Consider the following 15,976-nt stretch of genomic DNA (forward strand, 5'->3'; position numbering starts at 1 on the left):
CAGGCGTGCTGGGCTGGTTGCGCACGTCCGGAAGAAACAAATTTCCCGTCCAGAACAGATCTCTGGATGACGGTGCACCTCGCCTCATGGTGGGCCCCATATGTTGGGGGTTGGGTGCGACATATGCCAAGGGATGTCTTATCATGGTGGGAGCGAGTAGAACGTCGCATGTGCTTGGAAGTGGTATAAGGCGTAGACACGAACGCCGACGTACTTTACCCAGGTTGGGGGCTCTCCTTGGAGATAGTACCCCTACTCCTGCTCTGCGGGGTCTCCGCATGATCACTAAGGCACTAGTGAGTACAAGGTGCTCCTTGAGCTGTGTGCTAGAGGTTGAAGGAGGCAAGGCTAGCTCTCTTCTTCCTCTAGATATGTGTCTAGGTCTAACAGGTTCAGAACCCCTTGCATGGGTGCCCTGGGGGTTTATATAGGCCTACACCCCCAGGGGTACAATGGTAACTTGGCCGGGTGTTGGGCCCGGCTGTCGGCGTCTCTGGTTGCCGGCTTCTCCGCCGGCAGCTTGGGCCCGCCGCCTGGTGGGCCCTCCGACTAGTCTGGTACGGAGCCGACAGGCCGCTTCTTCCGCTGGCGGGTCTGGTGGGTGGCTAATCACTGTAGCCATGGTGCTAATGACGCAGGCTTGGTCAGGGGAGCGTGGCTACAGTCCCGCCGCCTGGTGGGAGATCACTGTAGCCACTCCGCACCCTGTCTGGCTGACGGCATACTGCCTTTGGGGGACCCTCAGAGGCTCACGGCCTCGCGAGCCCATTCAGGACTCGTCCTGGCTAAAGGTAAACCATTACAACAAGCTCGCCACACGGCCCATAGGACCATGGAGGCACACGTTCAGCATCATTCTTAAAAGCATGTGGACGGTAATCTTTTACATGAGGAGCTTCCCCTCCCAAAATGCTCTTACAACCTTTGGGGCCGTGCCCGAGCTTTTGTGTGCAGGCTAAACAGCAGGGGAACACGGGATCATTCAGACATATCGCTCACCTCTTGGTCACCTCTAGAGGCATCACTGGGGCCGCTATCATTGTCACTAGCATCACCATCACCATCATTGATGCCGCCGTCACCACCATTGACCACCTCGCCACCATCTGCCGCAACTACCTCCCTGTCATTGTCGGAAGCAAAGGCCCTGACGAGTGCATCCACATTGTCCTCCACCCACCGCGCCAGGTCGCCTCGGATGGCCTCGGGCATCGGGGTGATGACGGCATCGAAGTCAAAGTGGGGGTCAGTGTTCTGAAGATGGCTGAAGACGCGAGAAAATGCACGCCCGAGCAGGCTGCGGCTCCTCTCCTCGACAAGCTGACGAGCTCTCTCGGAGCGGTTCTCCAGGTGCGTTACCACATCAGTGAAGAAGCGAAGATGACTGGCATAGTTTGTCACGTGAGGATGCGGGGCGTCCGCATCACAGATATTGCACAGGGTCGTGTTGGCCCTGTTCCTGAGCTCTTGGAGCATGGGGCCGTGCATGTGCTCCAGCGTCTGCCATTCAAGCACTTCCTATCTATTTTTCCGCGCAATGGACTCGGCGTCGTCGACCCGCTGTCGAAGAAGAAGCAGCTCGGCACGGGTGGAGGCCAACTCAGTCTGCGCCGAGACTAGGGTGGCTACGGCGGCCTCTGTGCGCTACTCCGTTTCAATCAGCTTGGACCTAAGGGTGGTCGTCCTGCCCGCAGCTTCGATCTCAACCATCTCCAGCTTCAAGTCATACCTGCTCACGAGATCGGCGCGAGCCTCTACCACGCGGTGGTCGACCTCCTCCTGGATTCGAGCCTCACGCGTGCCAACATTGTCCTTCGCCTAAGTGACCTAGTGCTCCCTTTTCTCCAACCACTCAAGGTCAAGATTGCGTTAAGCAGCCTCCAGCGTCAGCGCTTCCTCACGCCTTCGAAGCTCCTCCTCCTTGACAGGCGTCCCCTTCAGCGACACAAGGGCGGCCTAGCGCAGCTCCACTTGCTGCTCTAGAGAGGCTCCAGGCTTGGAGCTCCCACGCGCGCTTCACTGCGATCTCGCGACGATAATATGCTTCCCGAGCCTCCTCCAGAGCTCGAGAGCAGGCCTCTCGCGAGGCTGCAAGGGATGCCTCGTCCTTCGCATTATCAAGCACGCGCTGGTGGCGCACAAGGTTGATGGCCACCTTTAGCTTGCGTCGTTCCTCAATAAGCCGCAGGCCATCAGTTTCAAGGCGCGCGTCCACATCCGCAAGCTTTCCACCAAGCTGTCCCATCGCGTCCATCGCCTTCCGAAGGAACTCGTGGCAGACAACGCTTTGTTCGTGCCCGAGCTTGAGCATGCTGTTGATGTCATCCTCCGTTGTTGGCGCTGTCAGCGGGCCCTGAGGCAGTTCGCCCCCTCTTGGCAGGGTGCTGGGGGCTGGCGCCCCCGCGATCGCTGGTCTGGCCTCTGTCGACGTTCTGCGAATGGGGGTACCCAGACTTGCCTGCCTGCGGCCTGCAGCGTGGCTCAAGGAGTGGCCCAGTATGGCCCATCTTCGTCAACACAAGCTCAAGACCCTCAGGAGGGGCCAAGCCTCGCGGGGCGGACGACAGGAAGCTTCCTTAGGCGCAACCTCGTCAGGCTGGCTCGCGCGGAGGCGGAGAGAACAAGGCGGGCTACCTCACAAGGTGCCCGTGACGCAAGCCATGACGAATGAAGCCAGGCAAGCGCCAAGCGGGCGCCGGCCTGCGCAATGTCCTTGTTTCCTCTTTGGTGCAAAGGGGGCAAGCGCAGGCCAAGGTATCAAGCAAAGGCTACCATTTCGGTGCAACAACACCAAGACCAGCAGAACGACAGGATAGAGGTTACCGTGGAGCCCAGGACAGCGTCATCGTCAGAGTCTTTGGGAGGCGGGGACCAACTTTAGTCAGGATAAGTGTACTAGATGTTCCCCTTCAAAATGGCCAATTGTTGGCGCCCTTCCCGCTCAATATTTGGGAAGAGGACCAGGGCCTCGCTCTATAAATAGGGCTAGCCATCACAGTAGAGAGCATCATCTGATTCACCAAAAGAACACCCCTCACGAGGTTGTTCTTCCCTTGTACTACTCATCATCAGCCCTAGAGGCAATCCACCACACCACACTGGAGTAGGGTATTACACCACAATGGTGGCCTGGACCAGTATAAACCTTGCGTCCCTTGTGTTGTTCTTCGTGTAGCCTAGATTCTTTGCGAGGCGACGAGACGTGAGTTGGTAGAGGAGAGATCTCCACGCGCACCACAGAGTTTGAACCTTAAGGGTCTACCGAAACCCGAAATCCGACATTTGGCGCGCCAGGTAGGGGTGCACCGGAGCTCTCCCTGTCAGCAGCCCGTTCCCCATCAACCTTGCGCTTCGCCTCCATGGCGAGTAGTGCGCCACCCGCTCCCACTGCGGAGGCCAGCCCCGAGCCCCGGGGGCTCCGGGCACTGACCCCTGCCCTGCAACAGGTGCGGTGGCCGAACAAGTTCAAGCCCGAGGTGCCGCCGTGCTACGACGGCATGGAGGACCCGCTAGCTTTCCCACTAGCATATGAGGAGGCCATCCTCAAGGCCGGAGGCGATGGACGGATCATGGCCAACTGGCTACCCATGGCGCTTATCAGCGTCCCGCGCATGTGGCTGCTCCATTTGCCAGCATCTTCAGTGAACTCCTGGGATGAGCTCCGCGGCCTCTTCCTCGCTCATCACGCGGCCCCGGCACTCCCGGTCGTTGCAGCACTCCTCGGTGGCTCCCAAGCTCCGCCCTCGAGTCGCCACGTCAAGTCGTTCGTCCGTCAGGTCGGCGCGGCCCTGACTCGACCCTCGGCTCCTCCAGGATGGGCGTCATCCAAGGCCGACTTGACCTTCAGTTTGGATGATCACCCCACCAACACCGCTTTCTCAGGCGTGCTCCCGATGCTGTGCACTCCCACTATCTGTCAGGTGGAAGTCACCAGGACCCTCATCGACGGCGGAGCCGGCCTCAACATGCTCTCGATTGAGGCCTTCAGCCTCCTCCACGTACCGCTGGAATGGCTCCGACCTAGCCGACCCTTTTCGGGCGTCGGGGGCAGCCCCGTCGGCTCTCTGGGACAGATCCGCCTCCCGGTGACGTTCGGCACCCATGACAACTTTCGCACAGAGCTGGTCGACTTCGATGTCGCCTGCATTGGCCTCCCTTACAATGCCATCCTCGGCTACCCGACTTTGGCCCAGTTCATGGAAGCTACCCACCCGGCTTACAATCTGATGAAAATTTCCGGGAGCAGTGGTGTCCTCACCATAGCTGGGGATGTGAAGGATGCTCTGCATGCACTCAAGCTCGCCTTCAAGACTGCCACAGCAGCACAGCCTGCCAGGGCCGATCCCCTTAAGGCTAAGGGGCTGCGCCCACCAAGAAGAAGCAGTTGTTCAGCCAAGACAAAGCAGAAACCAAGCAAGTACCAGTCGACGAGGATGGGTCCTCTGGTGCCACCTTCACCATAGGCGCCAACCTGGATCCCAAGCAAGAAGAGACACTGGTAAAGTTCCTGCGTGCGAACAAGGATGTGTTCACATGGGAGCCCAAGCAACTGGCTGGGGTCCCCAGGCAGGTAATCGAGCACCACCTGAACGTATGTCCCAACGTACGCCCAGTGAAGCAAAAGGCGAGACGGCAGTCCACCGAGAAGCAAGCTTTCATTGTCCAGGAAACCCGCAAGTTGGAGGCCGCGGGAGTCATTCACGAGGTTCGATATCCAGAGTGGCTGGCGAACCCTGTCGTTGTGCCAAATAAAGGGGGGAAGGAGCGCATGTGCATCGATTTTACCAACCTCAACAAGGCCTGCCCACAGGATCCGTTCCCGCTCCCCCGGATTGACCAGATCGTCGAATCTACCGCTAAGTGCGACCTGCTATGCTTCTTGGATGCCTTCTTTGGCTATCATCAAATCAAAATCGCGGTCGAAGACGTGGAGAAGACGGCTTTCCTGACCCCGTGCGAAGTGTACAGCTACACCTGCATGTCGTTCGGATTGCGCAACACAGGCGCAACCTTCCTACGGCTGATGCACATCGCTTTGGGCCGGCAGCTCGGGAGGAACGCCAAAGCATATGTCGATGACATAGTGGTAAAATCTCGGGAGGCGAAGACCCTGATACAAGACCTGGAAGAAACATTCGAGAGCTTGCGTGAAGTGTACTTGTGGCTCAACCCCGAGAAGTGCGTCTTTGGTGTACCCTCTGGCAAGCTTCTGGGTTTCCTCGTGTCACACAGAGGGATCGAGGCCAACCTAGAGAAGGTGAAGGCAATTGAAGACATGAGTCCACCGCAAACTCTCAGGGAAATGCAGAAGCTTGCCGGGCGGGTAACCGCGCTAGGGCGCTTCATCTCCAAGCTGGGGGAACGCGCTCTACCCTTCTTCAAGCTAATGAAGAAGAAGGGCCCGTTTGAATGGACTCAGGAGGCCAACGAAGCATTCCAAGACCTCAAGAGGTACCTGACCAGCCCTCCCATGATGGTAGCGCCACGCTCACGGGAGCCCCTGCTGCTCTATCTCGCCGCCACAACATACTCCATCAGTGCCGCTTTGGTGGCCGTTCGGGAGGAGCGTCGGACCAAGGCCGCACTAGCTGCGGCAACCCCAGGGAAGGAAGGCCCCTCGGGGGTCATGACTGTAGCAGATACAAGTCAGCCTCAGCTAGGAGACATCCTCGAGGCTGAGGGGGCTCCGCGGGTCTGCCAAGAGCTGGGGGCTCTCACGCCTCAGGAGGCGCTCGACTCCCCGGAGGGTGCTGACTCCGCCGTTGCACCCGCCCTCGTCGAGCATCCCGTGTATTTCGTCGGCACGGTGCTGAGGGACGCCAGGGCACGGTACCCCATGCCTCAGAAGCTCATGCTTGCGCTGTTAGTGGCCTCGCGGAAGCTGCAACACTACTTCCAGGGTCATCCAATCAAGGTCGTCTCAGCATACCCGTTGGAGAGGGTGCTGAGGAGTCCCAACTTAGCAGGAAGGGTCGCCGAATGGAACATCGAGCTACAAGCATTTCAGCTGGAGTTCAGCATGACTAGGGTCATTAAGGGAGATGCGATTGTAGATTTTGTAGCCGAATGGATGGAGGCGCCAGGGCTCGAGGCAGGTGAGGACCGTTCACTTTCCCCGGGAAGTGAGGCACCGGACGGCTGGGTTATGTACTTCGATGGAGCCTTCTCGTGGGATGGCGCAGGAGCTGGTGCAGTGCTCATGTCCCCCACTCAGGACAAGCTCTATTACGCCGTGTAACCCTGCTTCCAGCACAGGGAAAAGGTGTCCAACAATATAGTGGAATACGAGGGGCTGATACCAGGCCTTAAGGCCGCGGTGGCCTTGGGGGTGAAGCGCCTCGTCATCAAGGGAGATTCCCAACTCCTCGTCAACTTCTCCAACAAGGTGTATGAGCCGAAGGACGAGCACTTGGAGGCATATCTAGGTGAGGTTCGCAAAATTGAGAAGCAGTTTTGGGGTTTGGAATTGCAGCATGTGCCGCGCGGCACCAACCAGGAAGCTGACGACATCGCGAAGAGGGCGTCCATACGGCTACCTCAGGAGCCCAGAGTCTTTGAAGAGAGGTTCTTTAAGCCCTCGGCGATGCCACCACCATCAGGCGGAGCGCAACCTCAACCGGAGCTCCCCCAGCCGCCTACCTCGAGAGCCTCGGCCTATGGACCGACCTCGGGAGCACGCTTGCTCCTGGCGCTAAAAACCTCGGGAGGGGTGTTGGACCGTGGAGCTCAAGAGCTACTTGACGGAAGGGACTCTGCCGGAGAAGGAGGAAGATGCAGAACGCGTGGCGCGACAAGCCACAGTATACTGCATCCAAGATGGAGAGCTTTACCGAAAGCGGCCAAACGACATGTCCCTACGTTGCATTTCCAGGGAGCGGGGGAAGGAGCTATTGGCAGACATACACAGTGGAGACTGTGGGCACCACTCATCAACGAACCCTCGTTGGCAAGGCATTCCGCAACGGGTTCTACTGGCCCACCGCACTCAACGATGCCGTCGAGCTGGTGAAAGCCTATGAAGCCTGCCAATTCCATGCCAAGCAGATCCATCAGCCGGCACAGGGCCTGTAGACCATACCCCTCTCGTGGCCATTCGCGGTTTGGGGGCTGGACATTTTGGGACCATTCCCTCGAGCGCCAGGGGGCTATCGCTACCTCTACGTTACCGTGGATAAGTTCACCAAGTGGGCTGAGGTGGAAGTTGTCTGCACCATCCCGGCAGGCTCTGCAGTCAAGTTCATCAAGGGCCTCGTGAGCTGGTTTGGGGTGCCTAACCGCATCATCACCGATAACGATTCACAATTCACCAGCAATCTCTTCAAAACATACTGTGCTAACCTTGGAACACAGATATGCTACGCTTTAGTGGCCCACCCTCAGAGCAACGGTCAGGCTGAGTGAGCCAACGCAGAAGTCTTGAAGGGCCTCAAGACCAGGACCTTCAAGAAGAAGATGGAGGCTTGCGGCAGGGGCTGGTATGAGAGCTCCAGTCCGTACTGTGGTCAATTCGCACGACCGCAACCAAGTCAACTGGCGAAACCCCATTCTTCCTCGTCTACGGAGCAAAGGCCATCCTCCCTCACGAGGTGAGGGGTCACTCCGCGCGGGTCCTGGCGTTCGACGAGGCGCGGCAGGACGCCATGCGGGGGACAGACCTCGTGCTAGGGGAGGAACACCGCCGAGAGGCCGCGCTGCAGGCGGCCCGATACCAGCAGGCGCTGCGGCGATACCACTGCCGTAACATCCTCCCCAGGACCCTCGAGGTAGGCGACCTCGTGCTTAGGTGGGTCCTCTCCAGGGAAGGGCTGCACAAACTCTCTCCCATGTGGGAGGGCCCGTTCAAGGTTGTTCATGTTTCCAGGCCCGGCTCTGCGTGCTTGGAGACCCAGGAGGGGGTGCCCATCCCGAACGCGTGGACCATTCAACACCTCTGGAGGTTCTACCTTGAGAGAGGCCTAGTGCCTATGGAAAAGGCCCGGTGCCTGTGAAGAAGGCCAATGCCTGTGAAGTTTGCCATTTTGGAAAAGGCCCGGTGCCTATGAAGAAGGCCAACGCCTGTGAAGTTTGCCGTTTTGGAAAAGGCCTGGTGCATGTGAAGAAGGCCAATGCCTGTGAAGATTGCCGTTTTGGAAAAGGCCCGGTGCCTGTGAAGAAGGCCAATGCCTGTGAAGGTTGCCGTTTTGGAAAAGGCCCGGTGCCTGTGATGAAGGCCAACGCCTGTGAAGCTCTCCCCCTTCTCTCAAGGACAGGCCCGGTGCCTGTGAAGAAGGCAAACGCCTGTGAAGCTCGCTGCACGTGACACTCTCACGTAATAATGAGTGGGGCTGTACACGCCCCGGAGTCTCCGGAGAGCCGCCCCTGGGCCTCGGGGGCTCCCGCCCACGCCCAGTGGCAGCACTTAGCTCCGCACTGGTGAGAAGATGTCGAAGACTAGATTAGGTGCCGGACGCGGCTTTCATTTGCTTTCTGCAGTTGGCTAGTTTTTAGTTGCTTGAAGCTTTTAGTTGAAGTTGCCTTTGGTGTTGTGCGGCACCCAGCCTGTGTTTCCCGTTTATGTCGCTCGCCTGACCCTGCTTTCTTTTCACAACCCTCGCGAGGGAAGCCGCGCAGGCACCCTCGCGAGCGTCGCTTGGTTCGGTTTCGTGAGGTTCCTCGACCTAAGTTTGCAACGGGAGTAGTCCTCCCAGTCAATGCCCCACGGGCATCACGACGCGAACGCAGGGCGCGAGCAGGCCACCCCTCCGGCCAGAGATTGAATCCTAGCCCTCCGGCATGTCCTTTTTGCAGGCCTCTAGACCCGTAACGTGGCCCCTGGTTGGAGCTTCCCGAGGCTGGCGCCGCAACAAACCCCTCCCACTGAGCTAAGTTGCCCTTATGCACAACCACGCCGCACCATAGCACATCACGGGAATAACATGAACATCATGATAATTAAAAACAACAGTCTAGCACGCCCCCATGGGGCCCCGTACTTTTCTCTCCATGCAGGTAAAGCAAAATGGGCGCGACACGACCAACTACAGCCCGGGGCTCAGGTAGTTTCCTCCTCACACTTCACCTGGGCGCGGCGGTGGGACGATCCTCCTCCCCCCTCGAGGCAAGCACGGCGGCGCGGCGGCTGGTCATGGCCGCCGCTGGAGGAGCTGCCGTGCGAAGGAGAATCGCCGAAGCTTGAAGAACCGCGGGCGCCGCCAAGCGCGTGACCGGCCTCGTCTTCGCCACTGCCGTCACCATGGATGAGCGTGCGGCCGTTGTCGTCATCTTCGGGGCAGCACCCGGCACGGCGGCCATCTCCGCCGAACACCCTCATGAAGAGGGTGGCATCACCGTCGAACCTGAAGTGGATATTGCACCACTGACCAAGGCCGCGCGCGCGGGCAAACGTCTGCCAGCCCCGAGTCAGCGCCACATTCCCAGCAATGGAAACTTCCACCGCCACCCAAGAGGCCCTGCTGCAACAGCCATCCGCCTGGAGCCATAGCCCATTCGTGGCACCAGCTGGCAGCTCGCCGGCAAAGAAGCGAGGGAGCTGGAGCCAGGGACCAGTCGGGTCTGCTGACCAAACAACGAACTCCGGCCGCACCTCCGCAGAATGGAATCGGGGGCGAGGAGGCCGAGCGTACGCGGTACTTCTTTCCCCTCCGGTCGGGCGATTTCCGCCAAGCGAGGGGCCTCCACCGAGGCCTCGGGCGGCCCCCGCGGGAGTCGCAGGATGCTTGCGGGGGCGTCCACGGCCGCACTTGGCAGGGGGGAGTCAGGCCCCTCCCGGCGGGCCTTCCCCTTCTCTGCAGCTGACAACCTCTTCGTGGACGCCATGGGACACGGCGAGCCTAAGGGAGGAGGTGAAGAAGAAGGAGCAGAACAAGGGGAGATGGACTGGAAGGGAACGCGCCGCTCCATACATATAGCCGGAGGAGGCCAACCGTCGGCCTCCATGATCACAGGTAATCATGACCCGTTTTGCATGCAGGGACTTGTCTTGTCTAACGGTTGTCGAGGCGTCATGGGGAAGCGGAGGCGCCCACGTCCAATCAACTGCCACGCGGTGCCCAAGGCTGCAGGCTGTTGGGGCCCGCGGCGCTTCACACTTGCCCCTTCGCTTCTCTGCTAAGCCAAGTCCGGGCGCGCCTTGGGCCCGCGGGCTACTGTCGGCATTCTGGGAATGGGGGTACCCAGACTTGCCTGCCTGCGGCCTGCAGCGTGGCTCAAGGAGTGGCCCAGTATGGCCCATCTTCGTCAACCCAAGCTCAAGACCCTCGCGAGGGGCCAAGGCTCGCAGGGCGGACGACAGGAAGCTTCCTCAGGCGCAGCCTCGTCAGGCTAGCTCGCGAGGAGGCAGAGAGATCAAGGCAGGTTACCTCACGAGGTGCCCGTGACGCAAGCCATGACGACCGAAGCCAGGCGGGTGCCAGGCGGGCGCTGGCATATACAGTGTCCTTGTTTCCTCTATGGTGCAAAGGGGGCAAGCGCAGGCCAAGATATCAAGCAAAGGCTACCATTTCGGTGCAACAAGACCAAGACCAGCAGAACAGCAGGATGGAGGTCACCTTGGAGCTCAGGACGGCGTCATCATCAGAGTCTTTGGCAGGCGGGGACCAACTTTAGTTAGGATAAGTGTACTAGATGTTCCCCTTCCAAATGGCCAATTGTTGGCGCCCTTCCCGCTCAATATTTGGGAAGAGGACCAGGGCCTCACTCTATAAATAGGGCTAGCCATCACAGTAGAGAGCATCATCTGATCCACCAAAAGAACACCTCTCGCGAGGCTGTTCTTCCCTTGTACTACTCATCATCAGCCCCAGAGGCAATCCACCACACCACACACTGGAGTACGGTATTACACCATAATGGTGGCCTGAACCAGTATAAACCTTGCGTCCCTTGTGTTGTTCTTCGTGTAGCCTAGATTCCTTGCGAGGCGACGAGACATGAGTTGGTAGAGGAGAGATCTCCGCGTGCACCCCAGAGTTCGAACCTTAAGGGTCTACCGGAACCCGAAATCCGGCAGCCTCATAAGAGACCCGGACCAGCGTTGGCTCACACCTTGAAGAGGATCCCAGGGCGGACGCCAACCAGTTGCCATCCACGATCAGAGGAGGAGGCCTGGGCAGGCTGGCCATGCTCCGGGCAGGGTCGCGAAGGAAAGGCGGCAAGGGCACGGGCTCAAGAGACCTTGCGGGCAGACGTGCTTCTCCGGCTAACCCCGCGTCAGGCGCAGCATGTAGGCTCGGGACGCTCAAGGTCAGCGATGAAGGCAAGGTCGGAGGAGGTGGCTTCTTGGGAGACTCCACATGCTTGACAGGAGGGATCCTGAAGAGTCACCATTAGGAAAGGGTGTCACAGCCCTAGATTATTGCTTGTATTAGTTGCATCATAAAGCAATCATGTATCATGTCTAAATTTCTGAAACTTGGAACTGAGGAAGGTGGAAGCCTCAAAAACTTTAAATAAAAGAAGGGCAAGGAACCCTGGAAATCTCATTCTTTGTTTCCAAGATGTCCTTTTTAAATGTTTGAGAATTTTGGCAAGAGCTATATATCAAACCAGAATTTAGGAACATTTTTAAGGATTTATTTCTGGGGCTCTGAATTTAAATCAATAGCTATTTGAATTTGAGTTATATTCAAATAACTAGAATATAATTTCAAATATCTTTGAAACATTTTATGTGCTTTTGGAAATGTCCATCCTGCAACATAAAATTATTCAAAGGGTTTCGTCACTGTTTTGAAATTGTTTGAATTTTGAACAGTGGCAGAATATTAAACAAAGAAACATAAGAGTAAAAAACTAAAATAGAGCACTTACCTGGCCTACTTACCTGGCTGGCCTAGTTACGACGCAGCCCAGCAGCAGCCCAGCCCACCGCAGCCGCCACCGTCTTCAACCTCCTGCCAGTAGGCAGGAGGGCGTGTGCCCGACGTGCACGCGCATGCGCCAGCCACCTCCTGCTTGCCTGCTCGCCGCTGGACTCACCCGAGGGCGCCACGCACCCCCCCCCAGGCCTCTCACTCTCTCCCATGCCTTCTCCCCCCTCCTCTGGCTCCCTCTCTCTCCCACTGAGCGGAGCTCGTCGCCAAGCGCTCGCCGCTGCGAAACCGTAGCCACAGCCTCCCCCTCGACCTCTCTCCGTGTTCTGAAGGACCGCCACAACCGCCTCTTCCTCCTAGATAATTCGCGCAAGCCCGGATGCCCCGTAGAGTGGCCTTCAACGCCGTCTTCTTCCTCGATGACGTGGATCGCCGCCGTCGATTTCACCGCGTACAGGACCTCCCCGAGCACTCTAAGCGTCTCCGCGAGATCACCGTAAGCCCCCGCATCATCTCCCATTGTTTTCCCTCTCATTTTTGTCCTCTAGCCGTGCCCCCTTCGACTGAGCGCCGCCGTCCGCCATGGACGTCGGCCATGGCTCTGCCTTGCCTCTCCGCTCGAATTCTTGAGCTAGTTGTGCTCCCCTCACCTCCAGGTGGCCGTAGAACTACTTGTCTTCCCCTATAATGCACCGTAGCGCTATTTTGCCACTTGCCCGAATTCCGGCCGCCGCCATCGTCGTGGTTGCCGTCGCCTCAGGCCACCCCACGGCCTCCCGCATGTTCCATTAGATGCGCGCGAGCGCCAGACACCCTCAGCACCCATCTGCGCGTCGAATGGACGCCGAAGCCGCGATTCCAGTGTGCCTCCGCCGTCGGCTGTGGTCGTCGCCGGCCATGCTCCGGCGAGTGTCGACGTGGCCGTCATTAGACGCTAACCTCGCCACCAAAGCAACCCTAATAGCCACTGACAGCGGGCCCTACTGCAGGGTCAAACCCAGTCAACATTGGGTTTGACCGGGTTTAGCCCATGTCGCTGACGTGTGGACCCCGCACGTCAGGTTGGACCTGGGACAGCCCCGGTTGACCTGCTGACATCATGCTGCTGTCATGCTGATGCAATAAGCTATTTTCTGGATTAATTTTAATTCAGGAAATTCCAGAAAATGTCCTAAACTTCTAAAATTCATAGAAATTCAACCGTAACTCCAAATTAAATAATTTATATATGAAAAATGATCAGAAAAATCCAATCTATCCATATGTACCATTTTCATGCATGTTAGAACAACTTATAGCTGCTGTTTAGCACAAATCATATAAATGACATTTGAATTTCACATATGGAGTTTGGATTTGAACTTAGGGTTCAAACCAACTTTATTTAACTTTGTTGCTAGCTGCATTAGCTCAAAACACCAGCATATTGTCATGTCACATTCATGCATCATATTGTTGCATCACATTGATTGCGTTCTCCCTTGTTTGCCGGTATTTGCCCCCTCTCAGTAGACGATGTTCCGGCGATGAGTTCGATGACACCGATGAAGAGCTATATTATCTTCAGAAGTGCCAGGCAAGCAAAACCCCCTTGTTCATTCCGATACAGTCCCACTCTCTCACTCCTGCTCTCTTTTACTGCATTAGGACAACACCGATTCAACTGTTACTTCCTGCGGTAGCTGAACCCCTTTCCTCTGCATGACCTGTTGTTGCCACAGTGAATAGATGAAACCCACTAGCATGAGTAGGAGTTGTTTGAGCCTTGATGTGCCTACTCATTCATACTTGTTTGTCATGCCTGCTACTGCTTAGAGTTGAGTCAGGTCTGATTCATCGGGGATGAATCGGAGGTGTGTGAACATGTCCTACTGTGCGTGAGCTAAGTGTGTGAACACGATTTGGTAAAGGTAGCGGTGAGAGGCCATGTAGGAGTACATGGTGGGTTGTCTCATTGAAACCGTCCTCAGGAACTGAGTTCTGTGTTTGTGATCCATGAACAGTTACTACCACACATTGGGTTCCGGTAACTCGACCCCTCTCGGCTTATTAATCAACTCGATCTCTGTCCAGGAGTTGCAACTAGTTTCTGGTGTTTGTAGGTAGTGTTAGTAGTCTACCAAGTGGCACCCGGTACAGGTGGGCCTGGGACAGAATAGGCATAGTGGCCCGGTGTACCAAGTGGCACCCAGATGGTGGACTTGGGAACCCTGCACACATCGTTTGGGGCCGTGAGCGACACCCCGGCCGGATCTCCTTGCAGATGGAACCGGAATAGGCGATAAACCTGGATGAGAGACTTGTGTGGTTAGTCAGGTCGTGGCCGACACCCTCGCTGGGCTTCCGCTTGAAGGTTGCCGAGTACATGTCGTGTAAACGGCGATAAATGGTGAGAGCGTGTGTGAAGAAGTACACCCCTGCAGGGTTAATATGATCTATTCGAATAGCCGTGTCCGCGGTAAAGGACTTCTAGGTTGCCTATACAGTTCATAGACAAGTGAAAGTGGATACTCTAAAATGCGCAAGATAAGCGTGAGTGCTATGGATGGCGTTCTCGTAGGGAGATGGGAGCGGATTCATAGTGGTGTATTGTTATGGTGAATATGTGGACTCGTGTGCGCCACCTCAAAAGAGTTACTGGCAGTCGTAGTTCAGGATAGCCACCGAGTCAAAGCTGGCTTGCTGCAGTTAAACCCCACCATCCCCTTGTTGATAATGATGCATATGTAGTTAGATCCGATGTAAGTCTTGCTGGGTACATTTGTACTCACGTTGCTTAATTTATGTTTTTGCAGAGAGACTTCAGTCTCGCTAGTAGTACCGCGTGGACTTCGACGTTTAGCTTGTTACCTCAGCTACGATCTTGTACCCTCTGCAGGATCTGGTAGATAGTCAGGCTTCTTAGCCTTTTTCATTTGTAAATGTCTGTACTCAGACATGTTAAGCTTCCGCTTGTGCTTTGACTTGTATGCTCTGAGTGTTGGGTCATGAGACCCTTGTTTGTAATATCTCGCTCCTCGGAGCCTATTGAATAAATACTTGAGTCGTAGAGTCATGTTGTGATGCCATGTTGTATTTGCACATATCGAGCATAATGTGTGTATGTTATTGAAATGCTTGGTATGTGTGGGATCTGACTATCTAGTTGTTTATCCTTAGTAGCCTCTCTTACCGGGAAATGTCTCCTAGTGTTTCCACTGAGCCATGGTAGCTTGCTACTGCTCCGGAACACCTAGGCTGGCCGGCATGTGTCCTTCTTTGTTCCTGTGTCTGTCCCTTCGGGGAAATGTCACGCGATGAATACCGGAGTCCTGTTAGCCCACTACAACCCGGTTCACTGGAGTCCTGCTAGCCCAGTGCTACAGCCTGGATTCACTAGCTGATGACCGACACGTTCGATGTTGGGTCATGGATGTCTGTCCCTGTAAGTTTGTGCCACTTTGGGTTTACGACTAGCCATGTCAACCCAGGCTCCTTATCATATGGATGCTAGCGACACTATCATATACGTGTGCCAAAAGACGCAAACGGTCCCGGGCAAAGGTAAGGCGACACCCGTGGGGATACCGTGCGTGAGGCCCCAAAGTGATATGATGTGTTACATGCTAGATTGATATGGCATTGAGTCGGGGTCCTGACAGATTTGGTATCAGAGCTTGAGTGCCTGTAGGATTACCAAGCCAAACTGGTCGAAGTTGAGTCTAGAAATTCTTTAGTTATATAAGGGAATTGATTGTGGGATGGAACGTAGGGCTCTTTTTACTCCTTATATCTCATGCCTTCTGATCTGAGTCATCTTATCTTTCCTGCGGGGTTAAGAAACTAGGCTATCTCTTCTTCTATCAGGATCACATGTTACTAGTCCGTAGACTTATAGGATCGATGGATTCAAGCCTCAGTTCAGTTCCTACTATCTCTGTGTATTCATAGTTGATTTCAGAACCTTGATATTATGATGTTTGAGTGGTTATGCCACCATTTTTCTAGCTTGTCTCAAATATTTTTGAGCATTTACAGTCGTTATGCTGTCCGAGTCATCCCAGGTTTCTAAATAATCTGATGCAATTGCAAAATCCTTCCCTCTGTTTCGATGTCCTTTTTGGCCGGGTTAACCACACTAAACGGTGAGTTGAGGTACTCTATTGCCTCAACGTATATGTTGGAGC

The 15,976-nt window shown here is 56.0% G+C and overlaps 1 protein-coding gene across 1 annotated transcript in view; it reads left to right on the forward strand.

Annotated features, from left to right (window-relative positions):
• Positions 1–5,626: 5,626 nt before the first annotated feature.
• Positions 5,627–15,976, forward strand: part of LOC119338787 (LOB domain-containing protein 30-like) — an 80,604-nt gene continuing 70,254 nt past the window's right edge. Inside the window, exon 1 of the mRNA XM_037611024.1 lies at positions 5,627–5,862. Within this exon, the coding sequence (XP_037466921.1) occupies positions 5,627–5,862 (236 nt within the window). The remainder of the gene's footprint in view (positions 5,863–15,976) is intronic.

This window comes from Triticum dicoccoides, chromosome 7B (genome assembly GCF_002162155.2).
Source record: "Triticum dicoccoides isolate Atlit2015 ecotype Zavitan chromosome 7B, WEW_v2.0, whole genome shotgun sequence".
Lineage (NCBI taxonomy): Eukaryota > Viridiplantae > Streptophyta > Magnoliopsida > Poales > Poaceae > Triticum > Triticum dicoccoides.